This window comes from Lampetra fluviatilis, chromosome 8 (assembly GCF_964198595.1).
Source record: "Lampetra fluviatilis chromosome 8, kcLamFluv1.1, whole genome shotgun sequence".
NCBI lineage: Eukaryota > Metazoa > Chordata > Hyperoartia > Petromyzontiformes > Petromyzontidae > Lampetra > Lampetra fluviatilis.
The window spans coordinates 13,301,043-13,328,480 of NC_136282.1; the positions used below are offsets into that span (position 1 = coordinate 13,301,043).

The 27,438-nt window shown below is 48.4% G+C and overlaps 1 protein-coding gene across 2 annotated transcripts in view; it reads right to left on the bottom strand.

The window, feature by feature from the left end:
- ARHGAP8 (Rho GTPase activating protein 8) overlaps positions 1–27,438 on the bottom strand; it is a 30,979-nt gene that overhangs the window by 3,301 nt on the left and 240 nt on the right. Inside the window, exons 2-12 of one of the 2 annotated variants that reach the window (XM_078859210.1) lie at positions 19,009–19,269; positions 14,857–14,970; positions 13,336–13,423; positions 11,795–11,926; positions 10,674–10,760; positions 10,307–10,405; positions 8,078–8,203; positions 4,844–4,917; positions 4,656–4,733; positions 3,815–3,949; positions 1,268–1,371 (exon numbers count right to left, since the gene is read on the bottom strand). In XM_078859210.1, the coding sequence (XP_078715336.1) occupies positions 1,268–1,371; positions 3,815–3,949; positions 4,656–4,733; positions 4,844–4,917; positions 8,078–8,203; positions 10,307–10,405; positions 10,674–10,760; positions 11,795–11,926; positions 13,336–13,423; positions 14,857–14,970; positions 19,009–19,120 (1,149 nt within the window). In that variant the 5' untranslated portion in view covers positions 19,121–19,269. Of the gene's footprint in view, positions 1–1,267; positions 1,372–3,814; positions 3,950–4,655; positions 4,734–4,843; positions 4,918–8,077; positions 8,204–10,306; positions 10,406–10,673; positions 10,761–11,794; positions 11,927–13,335; positions 13,424–14,856; positions 14,971–19,008; positions 19,461–27,438 lie in introns of those variants that run through there. The other variant, XM_078859209.1, reaches the window with a different exon arrangement.

Consider the following 27,438-nt stretch of genomic DNA (forward strand, 5'->3'; position numbering starts at 1 on the left):
CGATTGTCCTGGGTCCCGGTGTCAAGAATGAAACGCCCCCCCCCCCCGTCCTAATTCCCCCCCCCCTTTCCCTCCGAGTAGCCCGGTGCCTGGGGCCCTCTGGTCCGTGGGCATTCGTACGGCAGTTGCACCGCCCGCACACTCGACAGCCACCTTGGAAACAAACTCTGACTTTTTCCCCGTAAACTTCGCTTTGATACGCAAATAAACGGCGCACTTCCTCGATGCTCGATCAAAGCAAGAGAGAGACATTGGCAGGATTTATTGAGCTTCTTAAGAGCAAACAATAAATACTTTTTTAATTATAATGTGGGCACCGTTAACGACGACGGTGGCGGTTGCTATTTTGAGCCCTGCGTTTTGTAATGCAGACTGGCTCGGAGAGACGGTGAGGGGGCCCCTTTGTTGTGTTTATTCCTGGTGGTGTTGATCGCGCAATCAAACCGTGTGAAGAGCCTTGGCGTGTACGGTACGAAGACTCGCCTCAGAGACCAGGCCTGCCAAGCGATGCAACAGAATACCCCAAAAAACCGAGCCAGGTTTCGCCGGCGCCAGATTTGTCGCTGGGCCGGTGGCACGCTGCTTCGCACACTGCACCGTGAATTCGGTGACACTAGTTAAGATTCCCGGCCACGGCGAAAGTAAGGAGATGACCGACGGCCGGTGAGCGAGCGAGAGGCCGGAGTGAATCGGTGAGCGCTAGATCATTAACCCTTTCCCATTCCGATGACGTATGTGTACGTCCTTAGTTTTTCTTCAGATTCCGTTTAGACGTACGTCATCGGAATGGAATCGAAGAAAATTTTTAATATCCTTATCGGGATGTCTTCAGGTCGGAAGACGGACCGAGGCTTCCACATGGCCATGCCGGAGGGCGTGTTGTACAGTTTGGCGCCAGCTATCGTAGAGTGCGGTCGTGTCGCTACGGTTCTCTGCGGTGAGTACAATTTCTTTAAAAACAACGGTCCTACGCCTCTCGAAAAAAATTTCACGCTATGCGCTTGCGTGTTCCGAGGTTCAGCGGTGAACGGGATAGCCACCCTGCAACTTGCAGACGTCTCGGAACGAGAAAGGGTTAATAAACCCCGACTGCTTCACGTTGAATGAGATCAAGTAGATCGTGGTAGGGTGCTCCAACCCAGATATGACAGCAGAAGGATTTCCAGCTTTGGCCGAATTTGTGCATTGTATTATTACCAATAAATGTTCAGAGTTCAAGAAGGCGCAGGAGAGGCCTCGAAGCTGTGGTGGAAGGAGGGTCCCTTACCGTGTTGAGGAAGCACATGAGGAATTTCAGGACGTTGTAGTTCAGCGCAGGGATCGTCTGCAGCATCTCCTTTATCCTGGTGATGCGCAGACTCGTCTCCACCCCTGGCAATGAGAAAAATTAATTGTTAACACCCGTGAATGTGTACACCCCCCTCTCTGTCAATCTACGACTGGATGACGGCCGCCCCACGCTGAGCAGGTTTTCTGAGACCAGAAATTTGGTATGGGTGCAGAGGCATACATTTCACTAGATGGAGACGAGAGGAGGAACGACACAGAGTAACTCAGATACGAGAGGACTCAGAGTAGTGTCATCGTGGGGAGGCTCATGATGCTGATGATGATTAAAACTACAAGGCCCACTGAGCTACAGAGCTCTTCTTCAGAAGCCACCTGGCCACAATTGATAGCTCAACGAAGTGGCTTACTATCATGTGGACATTTACAGCAGCCAAATACTCATGAACGCACGTTTCTATTTGTAGAGGAGAAAATCGGAGGACCCGGGAGACAAATCCACGCGACCACAGGCAGAACATACGGACTCTAAATTTACAGCAGGCGTTAAGGATCGGGATCGAACCCACAACCTCCTGTATACCAGGTCAGAGAGTTAACATCTCGCCACGATGACGATGGTGTCAATCCACTGCTAGACGAAGGCCTGCCCATTCAATGTTGGTCACACGGGATGTTTGACCACACTTAAATTTTTGTTGTGAATTTAGATCCTCTGGCTGTTTTTCCAGTTCTATAAATAAAAACGGCTTATGGACAGCTCCTTTATTTCAGACGTACAATGCCACATGTATTATCGCTGTACGTAAGAATCCAAACTCATCGACTCTTCAAATGTGATTCGGCGCAAGTATCGCGAGCTTCAGTATCGATATTAACCGATGAATCGATGCATCGTTGCTACGTCCCTGCTTGTTGTCGTGTGCAAGTGTTTCGATTTTAAAAAATGTGGCGTGCCCCTTGCACGGCCAATCACTGTTCATACGCTACAGCAATTTTACTGGAGCAGTTACACCTGATGACGGAGACTTGTGTTGCTTCCGAAACGTCGTGAGTTAATTTATTTAAATGTTTTACCTACGTGACTTTACCGAAAAAAAAAGTGTATGAATCCTTGCAGTCACGAAAACTTCAAATCTAGAATCACTCAGACTTCCACTCACAAAGAGGCCCGAGTTTGTCCGAGCCACTCGGCTGGCCGGCCATCCATCGCTTACCCAGTGGTGCGTCCCACGCGTAGGGGAAGTCTGACGCAACTCGGTTCCGCGCTCACTGTGCATGCACTGTGAGTTTTTGCGTCACCGTGAATTGATTACGCATTCTAACGCCCAAGCGAAGCGACGCAGCAGCTGTTTGATGACACACGCGACCTCGGGTTGGACGCCCGCGAGCGTTCAGTGTGGCGGAACGAGCGGCGCTGTTCGGAGGAGGGGCAGAGGATTTTGCCTTTCTGGCCAGTTGCTGCCAACTCCTTAAAAGCGGGAAAAGTCGGCAGACGAAGCCGAGTCGGCAAACGTTCGCTAGACAAGACCTGCGAAGGTCATCATCGATGTTACAATGTGCTGAGGTGTTACGCAGAGTAAACTGATACGGGATCCTTAACACACACACACCTGGAATTTCTCCGAAAGCTGCAAGTTACCCTCGGCTGTGAAAGTCGCTGGATTTGTTGCAAGCAAAAATTTGTTGCACGGGAAACCCCCAAAAAAGTCGCCGTAATCTCGCGTCAAGATTGCCGAGTTGACAACGACACCAATCTCATCCCCCATGGTTGTGACAGCGCGAGGCATAAACAAACAAACACTTAGGGGTCCAAGTAGCTCAAGAGGTACTAATTTAATGAACGTTGTCTCGAATTGAGATCCTTATTTAATTCTAGATTTGGAGCTTTCGTGACTGCAAGGATTCATACTCTTAGGTTTTTTCGGTAAAGTCACGTAGGTAAAAAAATTATAATAATAAAATAATAATAAATGAAAATAACTAAATTAAATCAGGACGTTTTGGAAGCAACGCAAGCCTCCGTCATCAGGTGTAACTGCTCCAGTAAAATTACTGTAGCGTAATTTGTAGCGTAATTTTACTGGAGCAGTTACACCTGATGACGGAGGTTTGTGTTGCTTCCGAAACGTCGTGATTTAATTTAGTTATTTTCAATTATTATTATTTATTTTTTTACCTACGTGACTTTACCGAAACAACCTAAGAGTATGAATCCTTAAAAAAAAAAGCTCATCATTCCAATACGACTATGACAAATAATTGTGGTTAGTCCATTAACTCAATGAATTCACACAAAACCGTGGTACAATTAATTAGCGTCGCTCATCTCCGGCACGTAACGTTTGTCATCACGTGTCGCAGCACAAGAGTAAGTCGCTGCCTGGGGCCTCCTCTCAAAGTGCCGGCATCAAAGCTGCCCCTCCCCGCTCCCCCCGCTGCAACCTCCCGCCCCTTCCCTCCGAGCGTGCGTTGGAAGCGACAGAAAGAGAAGGGGGGGGGGAAGTGTGAATGAGGGACTCCTCACGGTGCAGCGCGAGGATCTTGTGGTAGAGCTGTAGGGTGAGCAGCGGCTCGGGCAGCTCGCGCAGGAACGTCTTGAGGGTAACGGCGGCCACGCGAACGTCCTCCTTGTTGTATTCCTCGAAGCGCACGGGTTTTCCTGCGAGGGGGGGGGGGGCGCGCGAGTGGAGCGTCGACGGGACGCCTGAGACGATTAACAACGGACGGCTTCTTATATCGCGTCCGCGCGTAGACCGGCCGCGGATGTGGCCAGCTGTCCGACGTGAGTTTGAAGCGCACTTCCAATTAGCAGGGTTGGCTACGTGCTGTGCGAAAGAAGTTTCAACATACGTGCGTACGATAACAAAAAATTAAGTATTTAAAATCGCAGGCCGAAACGCCGCCGTGAGAAGCCATCGTGGTTTCACCGGTGTATTTTGAAAACTACCACACTTTTGACCGAGCTTTACGTGTTTTATATTTAATCATTCTTGCCAGATATGTCGCACCCATGCGCAAGCACAAACCAAGTCCCGTGGCGCCGACACAATTAAGAAGGACAAATGTAGGTAGCTGCGTGTGAACATGGAATCACAGTTTCCAACAACAAAACATTTGGTATTTAAGGGTAAAGGCGCAACCCTGCGGCTGCTCGCTCACACCACTGCTGGAGGAAGGTTCTCCCCATTCGAGTGAGCTCTGGGCAGCCCCTCCTAGAGGGTGTTTTGGCCTACTCTCCCACACTTTTGGGTGATGTATCTACATCGTAAAGAGCTGATTTTGGGTTACATCGTCCTTCCTACAAATGATCGAAATTGAACAAAGACAGAAGAGTTGATCGGGGAGTCAAGTGTTGAGCGTCTCACTGAGGTTGTACTTCTGCTGAACTTCTTTAATGAGCTGAACGTTCACGGAGTGTTGGAACAAACCCTCCGTCTTCAAGCCTGGAGGGACGGAGGAGAGGATTAGGGTGTGGATTAAATGCTTTGCCTTTAAAACTGTTTAATTTATTCGGATGATTGGAGAGAGAAAAAAAAATACAAAGCGTTGTCACCATTTTCTTTCAGGTAGCCCACCGTCTCTCTCATGACAAGGGGAATGTCCTCACCGCTGCTCTTCTCTTTGAGCCTGCAAGCGAGACGGTGACATTTACATCATCGGCGTCACCTCACCACGCAGACGATCCATTTGGAACACTCGTCGAGCAAGGCACCACTCCGTTTTAAAGATATCGACTGCCCTGTGGCAGGAGGACGACACGGAACTCGTTCCCAGATCCCTTCATCCGCGCACCCCACTTTCCCACACGCCCTGTTCAACGTTCAAGAAGAAGTTCCCTGCATGGCAACAAACCACTGGGAGTAATGTTGACGTTCATATAAATCTTCACAAAAAATTACGTGGAAAGAACATCGAATTTAGTGTTATGGGTGTTTTTTGTGAATAAATTGGTGAACGAGTGAACACCGTCAACTCGCTGCACCTGAGAACCCAGTTTCTCATGGGTGGCTGAAATCCCAACATTAGAACCAAAGTCTCAGCGGTGCCGGCTCTCTGCTCTGAGCCCCGAATCACTTGCCCACCTATTCGTAGGGCAATTCGTATTTAGTTTAACAGCAAATATAAACAGAACTCCACGCTGTGTCGCCACGGATTGTCCATTGGCCTCCCGGCTTTCCGGACCGACATTATCTAGCAGCATTTGGTTAAGCGAGCAAACTCAGGACCGGATTGTGACCGTCTGGGTCTCATCAGCAGAGCCAGGCTTATGAAACAAATGCTGATGGGTTACCGGATGTTATTGGCAGGAGCACTCCAAATAAATACACTACAGAGCCCTACTCGAAATAAAAAAAAATAGAATACAGCATACAAAGCCACGATCATAAGTCGCAGTGGAGCATTCGTTCGTACAGTTTGTAACAAAGTAAATCAGCCGCCAGCGTGCGGGACGCGACTAACGCCAACGAGTTTTGCCGCCCCAAGCGAGAATCGCTGGAAGGATGCCACTGATGCGCTCCGCACGAACATAGCGGGGTGGGGCGGGGGGGGGTGTTGGCTCCACGCTGCGATGTGGCCCCCTTTTAAGACGGCGACTTGTCAAATAGAGCACAGCTCACTCCCTCACGGCCAGGGGTCATCTCTGCCGGGACCCACTCCCCACGGTCCACTGGGCTCTACCCCGACCGGTGTGTTGGGGCACTGCACACCGCACCACTTAACGGACGCCACGGCTGCCATTAAACTATTATTTTACTTCTAGATTTGAAGCTTTCGTGACTGCAAGGATTCATATTCTTAGGTTTTTTCGGTAAAGTCACGTAGGTAAAATTAATTTTAAAAAATAATAAAAGTAAAATAAAAAATAAAATTATTTTACTTTTATTAATTTAAATTTTTTATCTACGTGACTTTACCGAAAAAACCTAAGAATATTATTTTACTCCTTCGTTTGGTATGCAGGAGGTCGTGGATTCCATCCCGTCACTTCGTTGAGCTATCATTTGTGGCCAGGTCGCTTCTGAAAAAGAGCCATATAGCTCAGTAGGCCTTACCTGCTAAAATAAAAAAAATTGTTTAGTTAACAGTTGGTGGTGTCTTCTCTCAGTTCTCTCCTTGCTGAAGCGACCAACATTTCTGAGAGGCTCAACTGGGACACGCCGGGTGGCGAGCTGCCAATCTCCTCCGTTCCATCAGCACTGCCAGCGGAAGACCCAAGGTTGGGCTGCACCTTGAACTGCCCTGTCACGTTTTACGACTGGAACAACGCAGCCCACTGGGTGTGTGTGGGCTATTTGTTTTGATCCACGTGCCCCCCCCCATCCGTGAGCTCTTGCCTAAAGAATGTAGTCACGTGTTGCTCGGGCTGCAATGTGTGGTGTCCAGGTCACATCCCCCCCCCAACCCAGTGATCCAGTAAACACACAGACACCATCACCAGTGCCGCCAGTTCGGTCATCCGGTGCGGCGGCTTAAACAACGGGGCAAGTTTCTCAAATCCCCATCCATCCAGCAGTAGATAAATGGGTAGACCACAGCGAGAAGTTGACCAGCAAGTCACGTGGCGGTCAGATAAAGTGTGGGTTACTCCCACCTCTTCCAAGAAATCTGCCCAACTTTGGGAAGAGTAGGCCAAATTGCCCTCCGGAGGGGGATCTCTAAGAGCTCCCTACAGTGGAGGCACCTTCTTGCAGCAGTGGCGTGAGCGAAACACTTTCAGGGCTGAGCCTTTACGTTAACCACGTGCATCAGATCCTCTTAGCAGGCACATATTGACATTCAGGGCATTAAGTTTCGTACACAATAACGTTGCAGACGAGCACACACAATGATTCAACGAGTAAACAGAGAACATTCCCATGACTGAGCGTGGCGGGGTGGCTAATCAGGTCAGAGCAGGCGCGACTGGAGATCCTGGCTTCCAATCTTGGTGTTCAGCTGCCGCCTGTGATTAACCTGGATTCTCAAGTGGAGCGGGAGTTGATGGTCTAAGCCTCAGTCACCGACGACTGTGGTTTAAACATTCAAACATTCCACCGCGTGAAATTTGTTTTGGCCCGTTTTACCTAAATTTCAGCTGTGAGAATAAAAAAAACGCATCAGCTTTGACCGTCATATGACAAACATTACTCTCATGTGGCAGAGCGGGTGGGAACGTGCTTGCCCGCTACTGTGTGAAACAAAGGTCGATTGAAGATCATTTTAGTGGGAAGCGCTGTGATATTATCTCATGGTGTGGGGCGGTTTTCATCCAGCAGTGGCAGAGATACAACGATTTACGCGAATCGAAGAACTGCCTCAATTCGGGGCCGCGATTCATTTAAAGAACGTTTTTTTGTAACACTGTCGTGAACACAGCAACCACTCGTGTCTGTAGGCATCACGTGAATCCATGAAACGCAACGCGTCAACGTCAACCACGATCTTTCCACTTCTGGATGAAGGGGCTCTCCCCCGCAAATGCCGTCACCATGTTTAAAAAAAGACAACACGCACAAAAACATGGATTCCATCGAGCGCAGGGGTCGGCAACCAAAACAACAAGAGGCATATTTTCTCGAATTCAGTTCGTAACTCAATATTTCAAGAGCTGCAATGCATGTGAATACATCAATAAATAACGTCACTAAGCAGACCGCATAGAGCCGCCGGTTGCCGACCCCTGGTCTAGCTCGTGCGATTTTACCGGTGGTCTTGCGATCTTAAGACTCGATGTTAACTCGAAAATCGCAGCGCGCACGTGTATGTGTGTGCATGTGCGTGTGTGTGTGTGCGCATGCGAGCTCACACAGCCAGCGAGATCCCAAACTGCTGGGTGGGCAGGGGAGGCCGAGGTGGTGGTTTCCGCTTCACCGGCGCCGCCGCCGCCGCCGCGGTGCCGCCCGCCTGCGCCGCTCTCAGCTCCGCGTCGTGCCTGGCGGTACCACTTTGCCATACTTCACCGCGCCGAGATTTCTTTCGCGAGAGCAGCGTTTATAATAATCACCACAGCTAGGGGTTCATTTCAGCCGCGCCTTCTCCGGGTAGACTGTGAGGCACAAGTCACGTGTCACCAGCTTCGGTCGAGCGGCAACAGGGAAAACACTTTCAGTGGCAGATTAATCTCCGATTACAGAACTCCATGAATACGCCCGGTATGCAGGAGGTCGTGAGTTCGATCCCGATCCTGACGCCCGTATATTTAAAGTTTGCCTGTTCTCTCTCCCGGTGGTCACGTGCGTATTTCTCCGGGTCCCGCAGTTTTCCCCTCTACATTTAGAATGAACATGCGTTTAGCTTACTTGGCTGCTGTAACATTTCCACGTGACGATAAGCCACCTCGTTGAGTAATCATTTATGGCCAGGTCGCTATTTCGCTCGGTGGGCCTCTTGCGTAACAAAAAAAAGTTGTTTATCGTTTAAAATGGAGGAAAACACAACAATCACCTCATTCTAGATTAGAAGTTTTTGTGACTGCAAGGATTCATGCTCTTTGTTTTTTTCGGTAAAGTCACGGAGGTAAAAAATTTAAATAAACCAAATCACGACGTTTCGGGCGCAACACAAGCGTCCTTCTTCAAGGGTAGCCGCAGCTTGTGTTGCGCCCGAAACGTCGTGATTTAATTTATTTTAATTGTTTACCTACGTGACTTTACCCAAAAAACCAAAGAGTACAACAATCACCGCAGATTGTGGTCAGGTATTTATATCTCACCGAATATTTTCCAGGCCGCTGGCGGAGGCTGTCACGTGACTAGTAGCCGCAGCGAAAGCGAAAGGTAGACTGATGTGGTGTGCAGCATGTGAAAACAATATTTTACTGGGTCGCTAACGCAGACAGACTGAGTTTGTTATCATCACACATTGGATGGAGCTGTGTTACACAGTGGTTTGCGCAGTATGGTCTTAACCAAGATTTTCAGGTAGGGGGGGCAACCCCTCCAGCAATGAAAAATGAAAGGAGTTGTAAGCAAGTAAGGACTTGTCCCTTGCTTTTCATTCGACGCGTGTGCGGCGGTGGCGCAGCCATCGATCGAGGGTCGAATTCGAACCGCGTTGTGTGATCGGCATCGCGCTCGCTGAAGGTGTTGATGCCTTCAGGGAAGTCGTGTGTACTGTATACGCAACTGCGCACAATTCTGAGTCACTTATAACCGCTTTGCCGTTACTTATTGCCAATTATGGACTCGGACTATTGTCCTGTCATTTCATAAAGTCCCTGGCCCGTAATAATACTCTGGCCAAATGATCCGATTTTGATCGGATTATTGGGGGGACACGAACTAGAACGTGCATCGGGGGACATTCGGGGGACCCTCAAAATCATATTGGCCTGCGTTGGTTGCTTCGACCAAAGAACCGGAACTCCCCCACCCCAACCCCCAACCCCCACCCCAAACCCCCACCCCCAACCTTCATTTTCTCCCACCACCCCAAACCCCCACCCCCAACCCCCACCCCCTCCCCCTACTCCAAACCCCCACCCCAAACCCCCACCCCCAACCCCCACCCCCTCCCCCCACCCCAAACCCCCACCCCAAACCCCCTCCCCCCACCCCAAACCCCCACCCCCAACCCTCACCCCCTCCCCCCACCCCAAACCCCCACCCCAAACCCCCACCCCCAACCCCCACCCCCCTCCCCCCTCCCCCCACCCCAAACCCCCACCCCAAACCCCCACCCCCAACCCCCACCCCCTCCCCCCACCCCGACCTGTCCTGTATCAGGATGCTGATCGTGCAGATTGCTCCGGAGAATCAAATCTCAGAACTGTGTTTTTGCTCGTGAGGTGACCGAGGGATTTTTGCGATTCCCCGCGGTGTGACTCGCCGTCTAGGGTCGGTATGACGCCATCACAGCTGTCAGTCCACGCCGTCCTGGGTAATGTGCCCCAATTTTACTATCCGTGCCCTCGGGGACAGATTTGTGGTCGTGTCAGTCACCAGGAGCGATAGTCAACCCCCAACTCGGTTTGCCGGAGCGCGCTAACCTCTACACGACCACCGCCATCTCCTCCTCCTCAACACCTCTTTCTCACCTAATCACCTCGTCCGGGATGGCAACTCGGCTGCCCCTGATGTGCTGCTGCAGCTCGGCAAGGCAGCTGATGTACACGACCTTCCGCACGAACTTGCGGCTGTGGGCACAGGGAGTTGAGCAGGGGAGACGTAGCGAGCTCGCGCGCACGGCCACGTAACACCGACGCACGGCCGAGTAACGTACGTTGAACTTCTTTCGCACCGTTCGTAGCCAACCGCGCTAATCTGAGGTGCGGTGGGGGGACGGGGCAAGTAGCACCAACGCCGCGCAGAGGGGTCCCTTCCCAGAAACGCCGAGTCTGCCGGGAAAAGCGGGCGACGACGACGCGACGTCGTTGCCCAGGGCGACGCGAGAGAGCCACGAACCTTATCAAGGGCCCGAAAAAATTCCACACGGTCTTAATGAAGCTTGACGGGTGAACGATGTACAAGACCTTGAGATTCTTCTTGTACCTGGCGAGAGAACAGAACGGACACAACGAGAGGAACTGAAACAACGATGCCTTGCAGAATGAAGCCGTCAAGGAAAGGCCAAGCCACAATTCTAATAACCCTATTGATTGGTGGGGGGGGGGGGAAACTCTCCCTAAACAACACTGGCAATAACGAAAGGAACGTCTGGAAAAGCTGGCTGGTCAATCGTTGATTGTTTTTTTAACAGAATGGGACAGGTCTAAATAAAAAAAAGTCTCAATAGATAACAATTACAGGCACAGCTGTAATGCTTCATTAAACATTTACCATCCCACAGGGGACTTGTTTAGACTGCTTGCTGCTTTAGGAGCCTGGATAAAGCCCCCCCCCCCTCCCTACTGCCCCTCTCACACACCCCCAGCCCTCCACCAGTGCAGCACCACACGAACGCACACGCAACGTGGACCAATTGCTGCGAGCGAACAGAGGAGCTACTTAAGGCCGGCGCAGTGCTCAAGAGGGGATATTGTGGCTGGCTCCACTGCCTGGCTGAGGTTTGCATTCCATACCAGGTAGTTACTTGAGGCTAGGTGGAACTAGGGGGAATCCCAGGAATCACGGGACATGTTCACATACCACTGGGAAAGTGGCGGCGTTAGTCGTCGTAGCACACCGCTCGAAGATGCACACACACTTACAAGTAACGGCCACAACAACTGCCGTTGGGGGCGGTTAGTTGTGGGCGGTTGTTGTTGACGAGGAGCGGTGGTGTAGACAAAGATCCCCCCGCCCCCCCATCTGGCAAGTGCTGTTAGCGGCCACCTATGAAGACCTGGCCGCATCGGTCTCCCCGGTGCTGATGTTTTGCACATCGCACCGGGCGTACTCATTTACAGGCTGAGTCGATGTAGAAGAAGCCCATGACCGGTTGAGATAATCGCCAATCGATGTTGGCCCTGAGCGGTAATCGAACTCCGGTCGCCGGGTTCGCCGCGCAGCATGACAACCACTGCACCACCGCTCCCCACATTCAAGCGCACGCACGGCGTCACACACGAGGAGAGCAGCCCTACTTGCGGTCAAACTGCTTGTAGGCGTCGCGCAGCCACGAGAGCGAGGGTTTGTTCTGGCTCGTGAGGCCGTAGTGGAAGTACACGAGTGTGTAGTCGCTCTCCACGTGGTGTTCGAGAGTGTGCTTCAGGTACCTGGACATGGAATAAATCAGCCGCACACAACAAGAGACCACGATCAAACATCCCCTTCGATAATCTTTGGCGAGAATATTGGGGCAAGTGCTGCGTCTACGAAGGCCCGGAACGTCACACGAGGGCACGCGTGGCCAACACCGCTCCTGGCCAACTTTGTCTCTCCAGTGCTGATGTTTAGACGCCACACAAGGTAGGCCGAGTCGACCTAGGTGAGGCCAAGGACTGATTAAAATATTCGCCTCTGCTATCGGCCATGGGCGGGAATCAAACTCGCTTCATCGGGTTTGTAGCGCAGTGCGCTAACCGCCGCACCACCGCTCACCTCGAAGATAAACACACACACATAGTGGGAACACACGAGATCTTAACCTCTTAATTTCAGACAGCTTTGTTGTGACGCGTCCTCAGTGAATATTGACTATACTTCACCACACTGGCCAGTGTGGTTTTTGCAATGCCGACTTTTGGCCCACAACGTAGCCCCGCAGCAGCCTGGAGTGGTGCACTGTGCGTGGTGGTTGCCCTTCCAAGCATTATCCAGGCTCAACTCAGCTTAACTTCTGAGATCTGATGAGATCGGGTGCATTGTGGGTGATTTTGACATAGGCGTACACACACACACTAAGTGAACACATTAAATCTGAACTTTCCACTCGGGTGGCTGTTTTGCAGGCATCCACAGTGAATATGCAAAAGCCTCATTGTTATGCTCTGTATACATGTGCAGCTATCCTAGAGCCTGTTTAAAGTTGTTTATGGACTGTATAGCAAACAACTGTCGTCTGCACTCTTTCAACGGAGGAGGAAGAATAGCCATCTCGACATTGGCATTTGTATGTATTTATAACTTCTTCCGCACCATACGTAGCCAACTGTGCCAATCGGAGGTGAGAGTTGCCATTAAATGCAAGAATCGTATATATAACAGGATATAATGCGGGACGCACAGTCAAAACGAAGCCACTGGGCTCTGCTGCTAAAAAAGCTGCAGCCCTCCCGCAGGCTGCTTTGCATTTCTGTCCGGCAGCCGCGGTCGAGGGGTAAATTTATTCTACGTCTCTCCATTCCGTGCCGAGGTCGTGCGCAGATGCGAGCGCCTCTTGGGTCGAACGGCACTTTAGGACGCGCGGCGGTTGAATTTGTCACGCGCGCTCCACATTCTGGCGAAGCTTTAACGCGGCGCACTCCGTTCTGTGGAGGGCGCGCGAGCAAGGGGCGACGGGGACCGCGTGATTTGTTGAACAAGAATAATAATAATCACGTTCGGTTTTACATAGCGCCGTCGTGAATGCACGACTGCCCGGCAGCTTGCCGTGTGACCTCCGCTACGGAGCCGGGGCGATGCCGGATCGTCGTCCAACGTGCGAGAGAAAGGGCCCCACGTTGCGCCCCGCGCTGGAACTCACTGCAGCAGCTTGTGGTGGTTGAGCTGGTGACAGGGCGGCATGCGACAGCAGCTGAACACGACAACGCGCCGGCCGTAGCTGTCGTCACCTGATCACGGCGACACGAGAGGGAAAAGGGCCCCCCCCCCCCCTCGCAGTCAGCACCGATTAACAACGCCACCCCCTGCTCCTCCACAGCACGCACAGCCCACACTCACAGCTCTCACGGCCCGTGCTCACAGCTTGCTTGTCCATCACGGAGGGCCGCAGGTGAATGTAGAGCCATGCTCCTCTTAACTTTGGTGATTTGTGGAGGGGCGGGTGCAACTGGTGGATACGATCATCCACAGATCGTAGCTCCTGAATCCAGTGTGGCGATATAATTGTAATGATTTACAGCCCTTTGCCAATACATTCATGGAAGGCCTCCTCCCTTCATGTTGTGCCACTTGTGGGAGATTTGTTGGACCATAACTTCATCTCACTGGTTAGCGTAGGTTTGCAAAGGGGAGGAGGCCCAGTACCTGGATAGCAGGAAAAAACACTCGTTTAGCATATAACAGGAGTTTCTGTGTATCAACTGGGGGTACGGATAATAGGAAGGGCGATCAAATTATTGCAATGTTCAGGAGTTAAATGGCAATGTCGAGGTCTGCTAGCCACGACGAGAGGACCTCGGGAGCGGGTTCGTGTCGTTTAGAGCAGTTGGCTGCTCTAAATGTCCACATGATGATAAGCCACTTCGCTGAGCTACCATTTGTCGCCAGGTCGCTTCGAAAAAAGATCCACATAGCTCAGTGAGCCTCACTCGGGGAGAGAAAAGAGAAAAAGGGAAGAATTTTTTTTTTACAGGTGAGTAATTTTGCTCCGTAGAAGCGGCACTTTAGTCGCTTTTGTCGCTCAGCCCAAACGACGGTATGCCATAATTCTAGATTTGAAGTTGTCGTGACTGCAAGGATCCATACTCTTTGGTTTTTTCGGTAAAGTCACGTAGGTGAAAACAAAATAAAATAAAACAACTAAATTAAATCACGACGTTTCGGAAGCAACACAAGCATCCGTCATCAGGCGATAAGCTGTGACTTCTTGTCACGTCTGTTAAAAACTCTAACAGATAGGTGAGTGATAATTGGTTTTTACCCTTTTATCTGCCAACAAAACTGACACCTTTTTTACGAGGAGTCATGTTTGCATAGACCACAATACCTGCAGTCATAATGCAAACAAAAAACATAACTCTGATAATGTATGCACTGTCCTTATCAGAGTTATGTTTTTTTTTGCATTATGACTGCAGGTATTGTGGTCTATGCAAACATGACTCCTCGTAAAAAAGGTGTCAATTTTGTTGCCAGATAAAAGGGTAAAAAACAATTATCATATTTTTTACTGGCAAATGAGGTACCAATGGTGTAGATAGGTGAGTTTCCTGTGCAACGTAAAAACACGTCAATCGGTGCGGCCCACACGACGAGAGAGGGACACCGTCGCGAGTGCGGAGCGCGATTGTGAATGTGCGTGGACGCCGGAGAGCGCGCGTACCCGCCACCTCCAGGATGCCGTGACGAGCCACGTCGTAGTAGGGGTCGTTGATGTCCACGTGCGACTTCCTGCTGCTGCTGCTGCCGTTCTCCGCCGCCCCGGGGGAGGTCTCGTCTAGGGAAGGTGGCGCTCGGGTTGAGTGTCGTGGATTTGTACCACCCCCCCCCCACCACCCCACCCCAAATATTTCCACGACGAAAGCGAAAAATATTTCATCTTCAAAAAGACAGACTTTGACCCAGCTGATGAAACAGCAGCTGAAATGTGTGCAAATTAGCACGGAGAAAGAGAGCGAGCTAAACGCTTGCTTGGAATGTTACGCTGAGAAATATGATGAGGAATGCACGGAGTAGAGTCAGAGACGCCATCTTGGATGCCAGGGAAAGGTAAGGTGGAGCTGGAAGCGAGGATGCCTGGCAGTCGAGACTAAGGGCGGATTGGGAAGCCAAACACGGGATGACACTTGGCAGAGAACCACCGTGGAAATGGAACAATGAAATCAGCTGTTGTGGTACGAACGAGATGGATGTACAATTCGAGTACGACGTTTCACTGGTGATACAACTAGCTTCATCAGGTGATAGCCAGAATTTTGACTCTCCAACACACCGGTGTGCTATACTCATAACCAATTGGCACATTTCGTTTTCTTGACAAACCTTACTAATTGGCTGTGTCGGGTGGTTGCGCATTTAACGACACATTTATATTCATGCGATCAAACAAAAACCTTCCATTGTGGAGATGGATTTGTTGCAAGCGGAGAGCATGAGAGTTGGTGACTTGAGGAAGCCTTCATCAGGCAATGGATAGATCACGGCTGTTGATGATGCTCAAAACAATGTTAACGGTTGCAATTTATTGCCATAACACATCGGCTTTAAGGGGGGGCCATGGCATTAGAACTGATTTTAAAGCTAAACAAGAGAGGCTGTAGATTGGGACGATATGGACAGATAAGGTTGGCTGTGTAAGATGACACACTAGGATAAACCAGGCAAGCATTCTCAATCGGACCCCGCATTCTTGTCCGCTTGCTGGCCAAACAGTTTACGTCTGACTAACTCTGGAAGTTCCAATATTGTTTTTCTTTCACTCTGATTTCATCACCAGACACTCCGGCTGCCTTTGCCAAGCAGTTGGGAACAAAAAAAACAAATTTGCCAACTTGTCAAGCATGAGCGAGCAGTTATGGAGGTCGTCAAACTCCACCTCCCAATCATTTGCCAACATATTCACCACTGACATTAAACATCAACCACCACCAAACGGGGGAATGAGAGTGTGAGTGTGTCTGCCGATTGTTATTATAGGCAAAGATGCAACTAAGAAATTGCTCACTCATGCCACTGCTGGCGCAAGTTCTATACTAGGGGCAGCACGGTGGCTAGGAGATGTTACCTACCTCGCCTGATATACAGGAGGTCGTGAGTTCGATCCCGAAACTGACGCCTGCATATTTGGAGTTTGCGGTGTCTCTCTCCCCGTGTGAGTCTTTTTATCCGGGTCCTCCGGTTTTCCCCTCCATGTTTAGAAACACGTGTGAGAAGTATTTGACTGCTACACATTTCCACACGACTTCGTTGAGCCATCTTTTGTGGCCAGGTCGCTTCTGAAAAAGAGCTACATATTTCAGTGGGCCTTACCTGGTAAAAAAAAAGATATATATATACTAGCGGGGAGCGGCGGTGCAGTGGTTAGTGCTGTGCCGCGCTACGAACCCGGTGACACGATTCCCGCTCACGGCTAAGGGGCCGTCCATAAATGACGTCACGCGATTTTGGACGATTTTTTACCCCCCCTCCCCCTTCGTCACACGGCGTCACAAAAAGTCAGACCCCCCCCCCACTCAAATATGACGTCACAAAGCTCTGCCCCCCCCCCCCCCCCCCAAAATATAAAACATGCTTCAAATCGCTTTAAACTATTGTCATTGTAGTGCGTATTTTATGTGGCGCTGCACTCTGATGTTGTAGGAGAAAACATTAATTAAAAGTCTATTTAATTAAGTAGAACGTGTTGTTTATATTTATTTGAAGTTACGCATTTTGATGTGACGTCACATTTCTCAACCCCCCCCCCCCCCCATCGTCACACATCGTCACAAATGTCTGACCCCCCCCCTAGGTGCGTGACGTCATTTATGGACGGCCCCGAACACCAGTGGCAATCATTTGAACTGGTCCTGAGTCTCTCCTCAAAAAGAGTACCTGGTGCGGTGTGTAAACTTAGCCACTCGTATCAAAAGTCTGTAACTCTGTTAAGGCTATAGGGGTATCTTTGTCATAGGAGAGGGAGCTCTAGAGGGTCCCTCTAGAGAGCATTTTGGCCTACTCTTCCATCTTCTTGGTTCTTTCGGTAAAGTCACTTAGAAGGGAAATAATAAAATAATAAAAATGTAACATAATAAAATAAATTATGTTTTATTTTTATTATTCTATTATTTCCCTTCTACGTGACTTTACCGAAAGAATCAAGAAGATGAATCCCTGTAGTTACGAAAGCTTTAAATCGAATTTCTTTTTTCTACTCTTCCATGCTGGCTGGAAGTCACGGATCAACTAACTGTGGCCATCCCATTTCAGAAAATCGAGATTGTTGTACTAGTCCCCGTTAATCTTCGCGCGCTCGTAAAGTTATTCATTGCTATTTTTATTTCCTCGTGTAAAAACTGTTTGCCGTGGGGATTCCCAGCTGGCCAGCATTTCCCCCCCCCCTTCCCACTGCAAACTCCATTTTTTACAATCGAGATTGTGATATACGTACGTTTTATACACATTTATAGAGAGATATAACGTCACCAATTGTATATTGGTCCTTTCAAGGCTCGGCGTTATTATCGGCGAATGCGTTTCGTTTTTGTTGTTGTGCAAGAGCCGACACAATACCTATGGTACACGCGCGGCGTTTACGACGATGCAATGTTGTTTATCGAATGTGCCCGGATCTTAATTAAACACGTATGCCTGAAATATGGACAGGAATGGATTGTTCTTCTTCTTCCCTCGCCCTCCGATGAATTATGATCAGCAGCTGAGAAACGGGGGAGGTGGGGGGGGCAAACTCCCTCCAGACTCCAGCGTAGTGCGGAGCAAAAACATCAATACATTGACGCTCTTAGTCGGTGTAAACACGTGGATTAATTGATCATCATCGTCATCAGCAGCAGCAGCAAAAGCACCCATGGTCTAACCACCACTGGATGGATGAAGGCCTTCCCGAAGCTGTCCTCCAGGATAAATGAATAGTATCTCTCACTGTCCTGTGATACAACGATCCATCGAGCTCATAAAACAGGGTTTTTTGGTTAGATCGCGTAAGTATAAACTCTCTACCAACCGACACAGCCAGTAAGGTTTGTCAAGTGTCATGTAAACAACGCGCCAATTAGTTTACTACTTCAGCCCACCGGTGTGTTGGAGAGTAAATCCACAACATTTATCATTTCAATACGACGTTTCGCTGGTAATTACACACAGCTTCGGGCGAAAACCCAACATGTCTCTAATGCAGTCTGAAATGCATTAATTGTGGATACATTTTAATAACATTTCTGGCTCAGCTGTTGTACAAAGTTGGTGCCAAAGCCAGAGGGCACTTCGAGGTGTCTGGAGTCCCAGAGCTGGATGGAGGCCTGGGGCAGAGTAGAACGTGGGGGTCACCCCCCCCCCTATTAATTAAGAACAGCAACAACAAAAACCCAGGTCTGTTGCGGGCACCCCCCTTTTTGAGCGAGCGCCCCCTGGATAAAAGCGTCCCCCCTCCTCCCTCCCTTTCCGTCTCTGAACAAATCTGGCCGAAATGCCAAAACGGCACAAAATGTTTATCGAATTTCGATTTAAAGCTTTCGTGACTGCAGGGATTCATCTTCTTGGTTCTTTCGGTAAAGTCACGTAGAATGGAAATAATAAAATAATAAAAATAAAACATTATAAAATAATTCTCACGACGTTTCGGCCACAACGCAAGCAGCCGACTCTGTCTTCTCGACTGACCTGTTCTCCACCTGAGGACGGCTGCTTGCGTTGTGGCCGAAACGTCGTGAGAATTATTTTAAAATGTTTTATTTTTATTATTTTATTATTTCCATTCTACGTGACTTTACCGAAAGAACCAAGAAAATGTTTATCGAGTTAACTCCGAGCGCCCTACCGGCTTTGATGGGCCCCTCCTCGGCCAGACGCAGGAGCCCCATCGTGGGCAGCGGCGCTTCCTCCCCCAGATACTCGAGCGCACCCGCAGCCTCCACTCCCGGCTCTCCCATCCCTGGTGGCCGCCGCCTCGTTCGCCGTGGCTACGGAACCGTGCGTGCGTCCGTGCGTCCGCCGGTCCGCTTGCGAGGAGGACGAATCCAGGAGGTGGCTGCTGCTGTTGTTATCCCGTGCCCTGTGCGCTCCACGACTTCCTGGCCGGCTGAAAACGCGCGCTGTTGTCAGGTTCCTTGCCACGTAACTCTATAAGAATGTGAAACAGAAAGCGGACGGTGGGGGGGGGATGCTTTGTTTTCCTTGTCCCCGCGCGTCTCCGATGAGCAAGGTTGGCTACGTACGGCGCGAAAGAAGTTCGGCATACGGGAAACGCAAAACGACGAAGCCAAACCGCAGTGTGTGTACGTCTCCTGCCGCTCCATTGTAATGGGAGGGGGCAAAAACACAGGTCAGAGTACTCTGAGAAGTGAACGGGGGGTGGTGGGGGGGACATCCCAGTTTTTATTTTTAGACTTGGCCAACCAATTACTGTACTATTGAAAGCTAATGCTGGTTCACGTATATGTTATGTCGACAGATTTTTTTTTAAATTCGGTACAATAATTGTATTGATCATTTGCAGACCTTCCTCAATCAACTGCTGAATGGAAGCCCTCCCCCACCCACTTTTGCTGATGATGGAAGGTTATTTGACCATACTTTCACCAGGCTGGTGAAGGAGTGGAGGGTGCCCAGGATCGGCTCAGATGCCACTCGCCACCGATGCAAGCCGTGTCTGAAATCGATCTGAGGTCGAATTAAAACCACTGTCACTTGTTTGATTGCATGGATGATCAATAACGAGGAACGTGTGTGTACATGTACAGCCCTTTGTCAATTCACCGCTTGGATGAAGGCGTCGGGAGTGGGGGACAATTTCACCATACTTCACTACGCTGGCCTGTGCGGGTTGACGGAAGCAGGAAACCGACACATGCGAGCACAGACGTACAGTACAACAATAGTATTTGTTGCTTTGTTGTGGGCAGCAGATGACATCATAACCCTTCAGCAGCCTAAACACCTGTTTTTTGATTGGTGGTTGCACATCCAGGCACTATCCAGACCCAACCCTTGGTGAAGTTCTGAGAAGGATGAGATAGGGTGCATTCCAAGTGATATGGTCAGAGACAGAACATTTAAATACGACACTGAAATATAGCAAACAGGTTTGTCTTAGTTGTTTTTTTAAATATTTGTCTCAAAATAGGTTTTCTACCCAAGATGTTGCAACGTCACCATGTATGGTGGTGGTGGTCTCTCCCATAATCATCGTCACCACAACCTCACCACCATCATCACGATCATCATCGCCACCACAACCTCATCACCACCTTTATCATCACCATCATAACAACCTCATCACCACCTTTATCACCATAACCACCATTATGACCATCATCAACACCACAACCGCATCACCACCATTATCATCATCATCACCGCCATTATGAACACCACCACAGCTGTCTCCACTACCGTAATCATCACTATTCCTACAACATCTAAACTGAATCAAAATGTTTTTTTTAATCTAAGTTGAAAACTCGTTTTTTTAGAATTACTGTTTGTGTTTAGTTTGTTGTCCTTCCACCGCACCTGCGTTTGCTATGTACGGTGCGAAAGAAGTTCCACACACACAATCTATGCCAGGTGAAAGTGTCCCTGCTCAAACAGCATTCGACAAATGCCATCATCTTGGTTGTCAGAACAGAGCCAGAGAACAGACATTCCACATTACTTTGGCAAGAACCCATTCTACCACTACCCCCACCATCATAATCCCCACCACAATAACCTTCACAATCGTCGTCATCATCACCACCACTGCTGCTTCAACAAGTTCTGCAATCATCATCACCACCGTTACCATAAGACAAAGGTCCCCTGTATAGCCTTAACAGACTGTTGGAGCAAGTGCTGTTAGCGAGTAGCATCTATGAAGGCTGGCACGGCATACGAGGGGGTGGGTGGCCAGCACCACGCCCGGTCGCCTTTGTCTCCCCCAGTGGCGATGTTTACATACCGCACAGGGTACTAATTTGAGACCGAGTTGACCTAGGGGAGGCCCAGGACCGGTTCAAATAATTAAATCGTCAATGGTGATGGCCGCAAGCAGGAATCGCCCTCGGGTCGACGGGTTCGGAGCGCAGCGCGCTAACCCACGACACTACCGCTCCCCATCACCACCACGATCACCACCACCATCATCACGACCACCACCAATACCACCATCATAAACACAATGCTTCCCAAAAATACACCAAGCCAAAGTGTCCCTGGCTCAAAAGAGAACTGGGACAAATTCCCATCTCCACTGGCAGTCCAGATAGGAGCCAGAGTGCGGGCATCACCGTGAGAAGAGATCATTCGACCACGCAGAGGAACTTGAAACCGCAGTTGCCACCCACCCACCCACCCCAGTGACCCCACAAGTCTTGATGAGGCTGAGTGAGTGGAGAACTACAACACAAGCAAGCCGGTTTAATGGTCCACGGATGAACCCGGGCAATTACCCAGGGCAGTGCGTTTCTCTAAAGCTGGGCGTGAATAATTGGCTCTGAATTTAATGACCAACTTCTAATTTGCATGGCTGTGCTGACAGTCAAGTCACGGGGTGGCCAGTAACCCCCCCACCACATCGCTTCTACCTGTCCACATTAGACCCAGAGAGATAGAGTTACGCTTGTGCTAACCCCTTACACCACTACGGTATTCTATTCGTGCGCAACGGCAGGCAAATATGTTCTAGAGCTAATGCCAGAAAAAAGTGGAAAACCTATTCTCATATTTTGGTACTGGCAAAGGAGGTCCCATGATGATAGAGTTGATGTAGTTTGGCTTTTCCTCCTCCGTTGAAAAGGCGTATACTTAGTGGTTTATTGGGGGGGGGGGAAAGACTGATTCAAGTTCACGATGGGATCCTACATGTCATCATCAGCCGTGAGCTATCGTCTGCTGGATGAGTTATACCACGCATTTGTGTGATCTTTCGAGACTCGGCACGGTCAGCCACCCATTGATTTAGTGAGGATGCCGTCGTTTCTGAGACAACACGCACAGACTACAGGTTTATTTCCTCACTTTGTTCCAAAAAAAAGGGCGCACAAAGCGAAACCGCACGAGGAGACAGCTGCCTGCCGAGTAGCGTGCACTGTACACACGCATGGTACACACACAGTACACACAGTACATACACAGTATACCAGAGGTGGGACAAAGTCATTGTTATGCAAGTCCAAGTCGAGTCGCAAGTCATCAAATTCATGACTCGAGTCTGACTCGAGTCCAAGTCACATGACTCGAGTCCACATCTCATAGGTGGGACAAAGTCATTGTTATGCAAGTCCAAGTCGAGTCGCAAGTCATCAAATTCATGACTCGAGTCTGACTCGAGTCCAAGTCACATGACTCGAGTCCACACCTCTGCAGTATACACACACACAGTACACACAGTATACACACACAGTACACACACACAGTACACACACACAGTACACACAGTATACGCACACACAGTACACACAGTATACGCACACACAGTATACACACACACACAGTACACACAGTATACACACACAGTATACTCACACACAGTACACACAGTACACACACAGCACACACAGTACACACACACAGCACACACAGTACACACACACAGTACATACAGTATACACACACACACAGTACATACAGTATACACACACACAGCAAACACAGTATACACACACAGCACACACAGTATACACACACAGCACACACAGTATATACACACAGCACACACAGTATATACACAGCACACACAGTATACACACAGCACACACAGTATATACACAGTACATACAGTATACACACAGCACACAGTATACACACACAGCACACAGTATATACACACACAGCACACAATATACACACACAATATATATATACACACACACACAGTATATACACACACAGTACACACAGTATATACACACACGGTACACACAGTATATACACACACGGTACACAGTATACACACACAGTACACACAGTATATACACACACAGTACACAGTATATACACAGTACATACAGTATATACACAGTACATACAGTATACACACAGTACATACAGTATACACACAGTACATACAGTATACACACAGTACATACAGTATACACACAGTATATACACACACAGTATATACACACACAGTACACACAGTATATACACACACAGTACACAGTATATACACAGTACATACAGTATATACACAGTACATACAGTATACACACAGCACACACAGTATACACACAGCACACACAGTATATACACACAGCACACACAATATACATACACACAGTACACACAGTATACACACACAGTACACACAGTATACACACACACAGTACACACACACTACATACAGTATACACACACAGCACGCACAGTATATACACACACAATACGCACAGTATATACACACACACAGTATATACACACGGTACACACACACACACAGTATACACAGTACACACAGTATATATACACACACACAGTACACACAGTATATATACACACACAGTACACACAGTATACACACACACAGTACACACAGTATATACACACACACAGTACACACAGTATATACACACACACAGTACACACAGTATACGCACACACAGTACACACAGTACACACAGTATACGCACACAGACAGTATGCACACACACAGTACACACAGTATACACACACTCAGTACACACAGTATATATACACACACACAGTACACATAGTATACACACACACAGTATATACACACACACACAGTATATACACACAGTATACACACACACACAGTACACACAGTATATATACACACACAGTACACACAGTATACACACACAGTACACACAGTATATATACACACACAGTACACACAGTATCCACACACACAGTACACACAGTATACGCACACACAGTACACACAGTATACGCACACACAGTACACACAGTATACGCACACACAGTACACACAGTATATATACACACACAGTATGCACACACACAGTACACACAGTATACACACACTCAGTACACACAGTATATATACACACACACAGTACACACAGTATACACACACTCAGTACACACAGTATACACACACTCAGTACACACAGTATATACACACATACAGTACACACAGTATATATACACACACAGTACACACAGTATATTCATATTCTTAGGTTTTTTCGGTAAAGTCACGTAGGTAAAAAATCAAAATTAATGAAAATAAAATAAAACAAAAATCACGACGTTTCGGAGGCAACACAAGTCTCCGTCATCAGGTGGGACCGTCACAGCCGAATTAGCTGCATCAAGTGAGGCAATGATTCAAGATGTAATCCCTTATAAGCAAGTTGAAGGGGGGGGGAGCTCATCAGAATGTGGTAGCCAATGAATGGAACGTATTGGGAGGGAGGGGGGCGGGGCTCAAAGACAGCACGGAGTGCTAAGCACAACGCATCGGGAGGGGGAGGGAGCGGGGCCAAAACAATGGACGACGGCTTGGACGCGGTTGCTGCTGCACACGCCAACACATTGGACAGAGAGGGGGAGGGGAGGCCTGATACACATGATAGACAAAAGAACGAAAATGCCCATGTTTATACCAATGCTGGCTGAACAATGAAGAGAGTACTGTTAAAAAATAACTGGGGATGTTAACACTCGGTAAAGTAAAGTAAAATAGTGCCTGTCAGATAAGATGGTCCAAAAAAGTGTAAATAAGTCTTTTTTGCGTGGTTGATAACATCTTTCCAATGATTACTAAGTTTGTACCCATCATCACGGTTGAAATTATGTCTGTGTTTGTATATTTGTATGGCTTCGTGTACAAACCTTTGATGGTAGCCGGGAGGTTTGCAGAGAACCTTGGTCTCGGAAAAGACAATTTCATGAGAGCCCACCAAGTTGTAGCAATGATCGGCAACGGCAGAAGAATCAGTTCTGCCGTGTTTCAGATCTGACTTGTGCTCGCGGACACGATCAGAAACATGACGTTTCGTTTCTCCAATGTAGCAATCACCACAAATGCAACTCAATTTGTAGACTCCAGGATACTGTAAGTCAGGAACGACATCCTTCACAGATGGAATCAGATCACGGATTTTATGCACTGTACTGAATCGGACTTGGATCTTATGTTTGTTTAGAATTTTGGAGATCTTTTTGGTCACGCCTGCTATGTATGGTAACGTGATGGTTTTGGTCGGAGTTTCATGTGGCTGTTTCTGTGTGGTGGGAGAGACAGCTTGGCGGATAGTACGGTCAGAGTATCCGTTCATCCTGAGGGCCCGATGTACATGTCTTAATTCACCGGTCAGGTGGTGTTTGTCAGAAATGCCATGGGCTCTGTGGTATAGCGTTTTGATGAGAGAATTCTTTTGAGATGGGTGGTGGTGGGAATCCGGTTTCAAGTAGGAATCTGTGTGGGTGGCTTTCCTGTAGACAGAATGTCCCAAGGATCCGTCAGGCCTCCTCTCAAACAGAATATCCAAGAATGGTAGTATACACACACACAGTACACACACAGTATATACACACACAGTACACACAGTATATATATCCACACACACAGTACACACAGTATATACACACACAGTAAACACACAGTACACACAGTATATATACACACACACAGTACACACAATATATATATACACACACAGTATGCACACACAGTACACACAGTATACACACACACAGTACACACAGTATACACACACTCAGTACACACAGTATATACACACATACAGTACACACACACAGTACACACATACAGGACACATACAGTACACACACACAGTACACACATACAGGACACACACAGTACACACAGTATATGCACACACAGTACACACAGCACATGCATATTACACAATATACACACACACTGTAAATACACACAAAGTACACACACAATAAACACACACAGTACACACACAATAAACACACACAGTACACACATACAGGATACACATAATGTTGTCCAACCTCTGATCGCAAAGCCGCGTGTGAATGAATTCAGACCGCATATCGAGAATGTGGGGCTAGAAACAGGTTAGCTGCAAATACGCGAAATCGCATAAACCGAGTCCACACGAAGCGAGGAAAACCTATACGGCCTTAGTCCATCAGCCTATGGGATTTCCAGACCAAATAATTATTTAGCAGTACTCTATAGAGGTGCTTGTACTTGAACGTGCCCGAGACAATGTTCCCCTCGGAGATGGGAACTCTGAGATAACCGTGTCTGTAGGAGCTACATTGGATGATTGTTACTTCACAGAATCGTGAGATATTTTATGCGGGTTGGGGATGTCTTCGTCCAGCAGTGGATAGTTCATGGCCGCGTGTGGAGATTTTGTTGAAGACAAACTATCGATCCGATTAGGACGTCGAATGGTTTTAGCAACGGTGCTGGCCAAACACCTGAACGCAGGACCCTCATGAATGTGGCTCCAGAATTTGGGGTAAATTAAAATCGACATCAGCGTGTAATCGTTAATTTGACTCGTTAAACAAATAGCATGCCGAGTTTGCAGATGCTATTGGCAGGAGCAGTCCCATTTACGAATGTAAAATAAACCTACACATTAGCATTCATTGTAAGTTATTTTGGGGCACTGTAATAAATAAATGAATAGACCTCTCCGCATTAAAATTGTATATTGTGGTCGGTCCATCAGCCTGTGGGCTTTCAGAGGAAACAGAACCGTAGGTAAAGATCCCCCGTGTATCCTGTAACAGACTGTAGGGGCAAGTGCTGTTAGCGAGCACCTATGAAGGCCGTAACAGCACACGAGGGAGTGGGTGGCCAACAACACGCTAGACCGCCTTTGTCTCCCCCAGTGGCAATGTTTTTACACATCGCACCAGGTACTCATTTCAAGTTCAATTTCATTTATTAGGTATAGCCCTGTGAGCCATTCGGCTCTTGAATCGGATGCAACCGCAACAAACAAAGAACAAAAACATGAACAAGAAAACATCTTAAAGTTAATATGTGACGAAGTGCAAACATAAAATCCAAGAAAAGACAGCAAAATATTGCAGAAAAAACACCTTACACCAACGCTGTGTGCAAAAATCCCAGTGGGATGCAAGTCAAACAACAACAACCACAAGACAACTTAGATTAAGGCCATTAGTCTTACTCCGTACTACAGCAAACAAACATGGTCAAACCAAAATAAAGCCATGAAAGCAATGAAACAGTGATCATAGGAACTGTGACGGAATTTTCATAATAAACGACATAAACAACATGTACCACCACCAAACCATG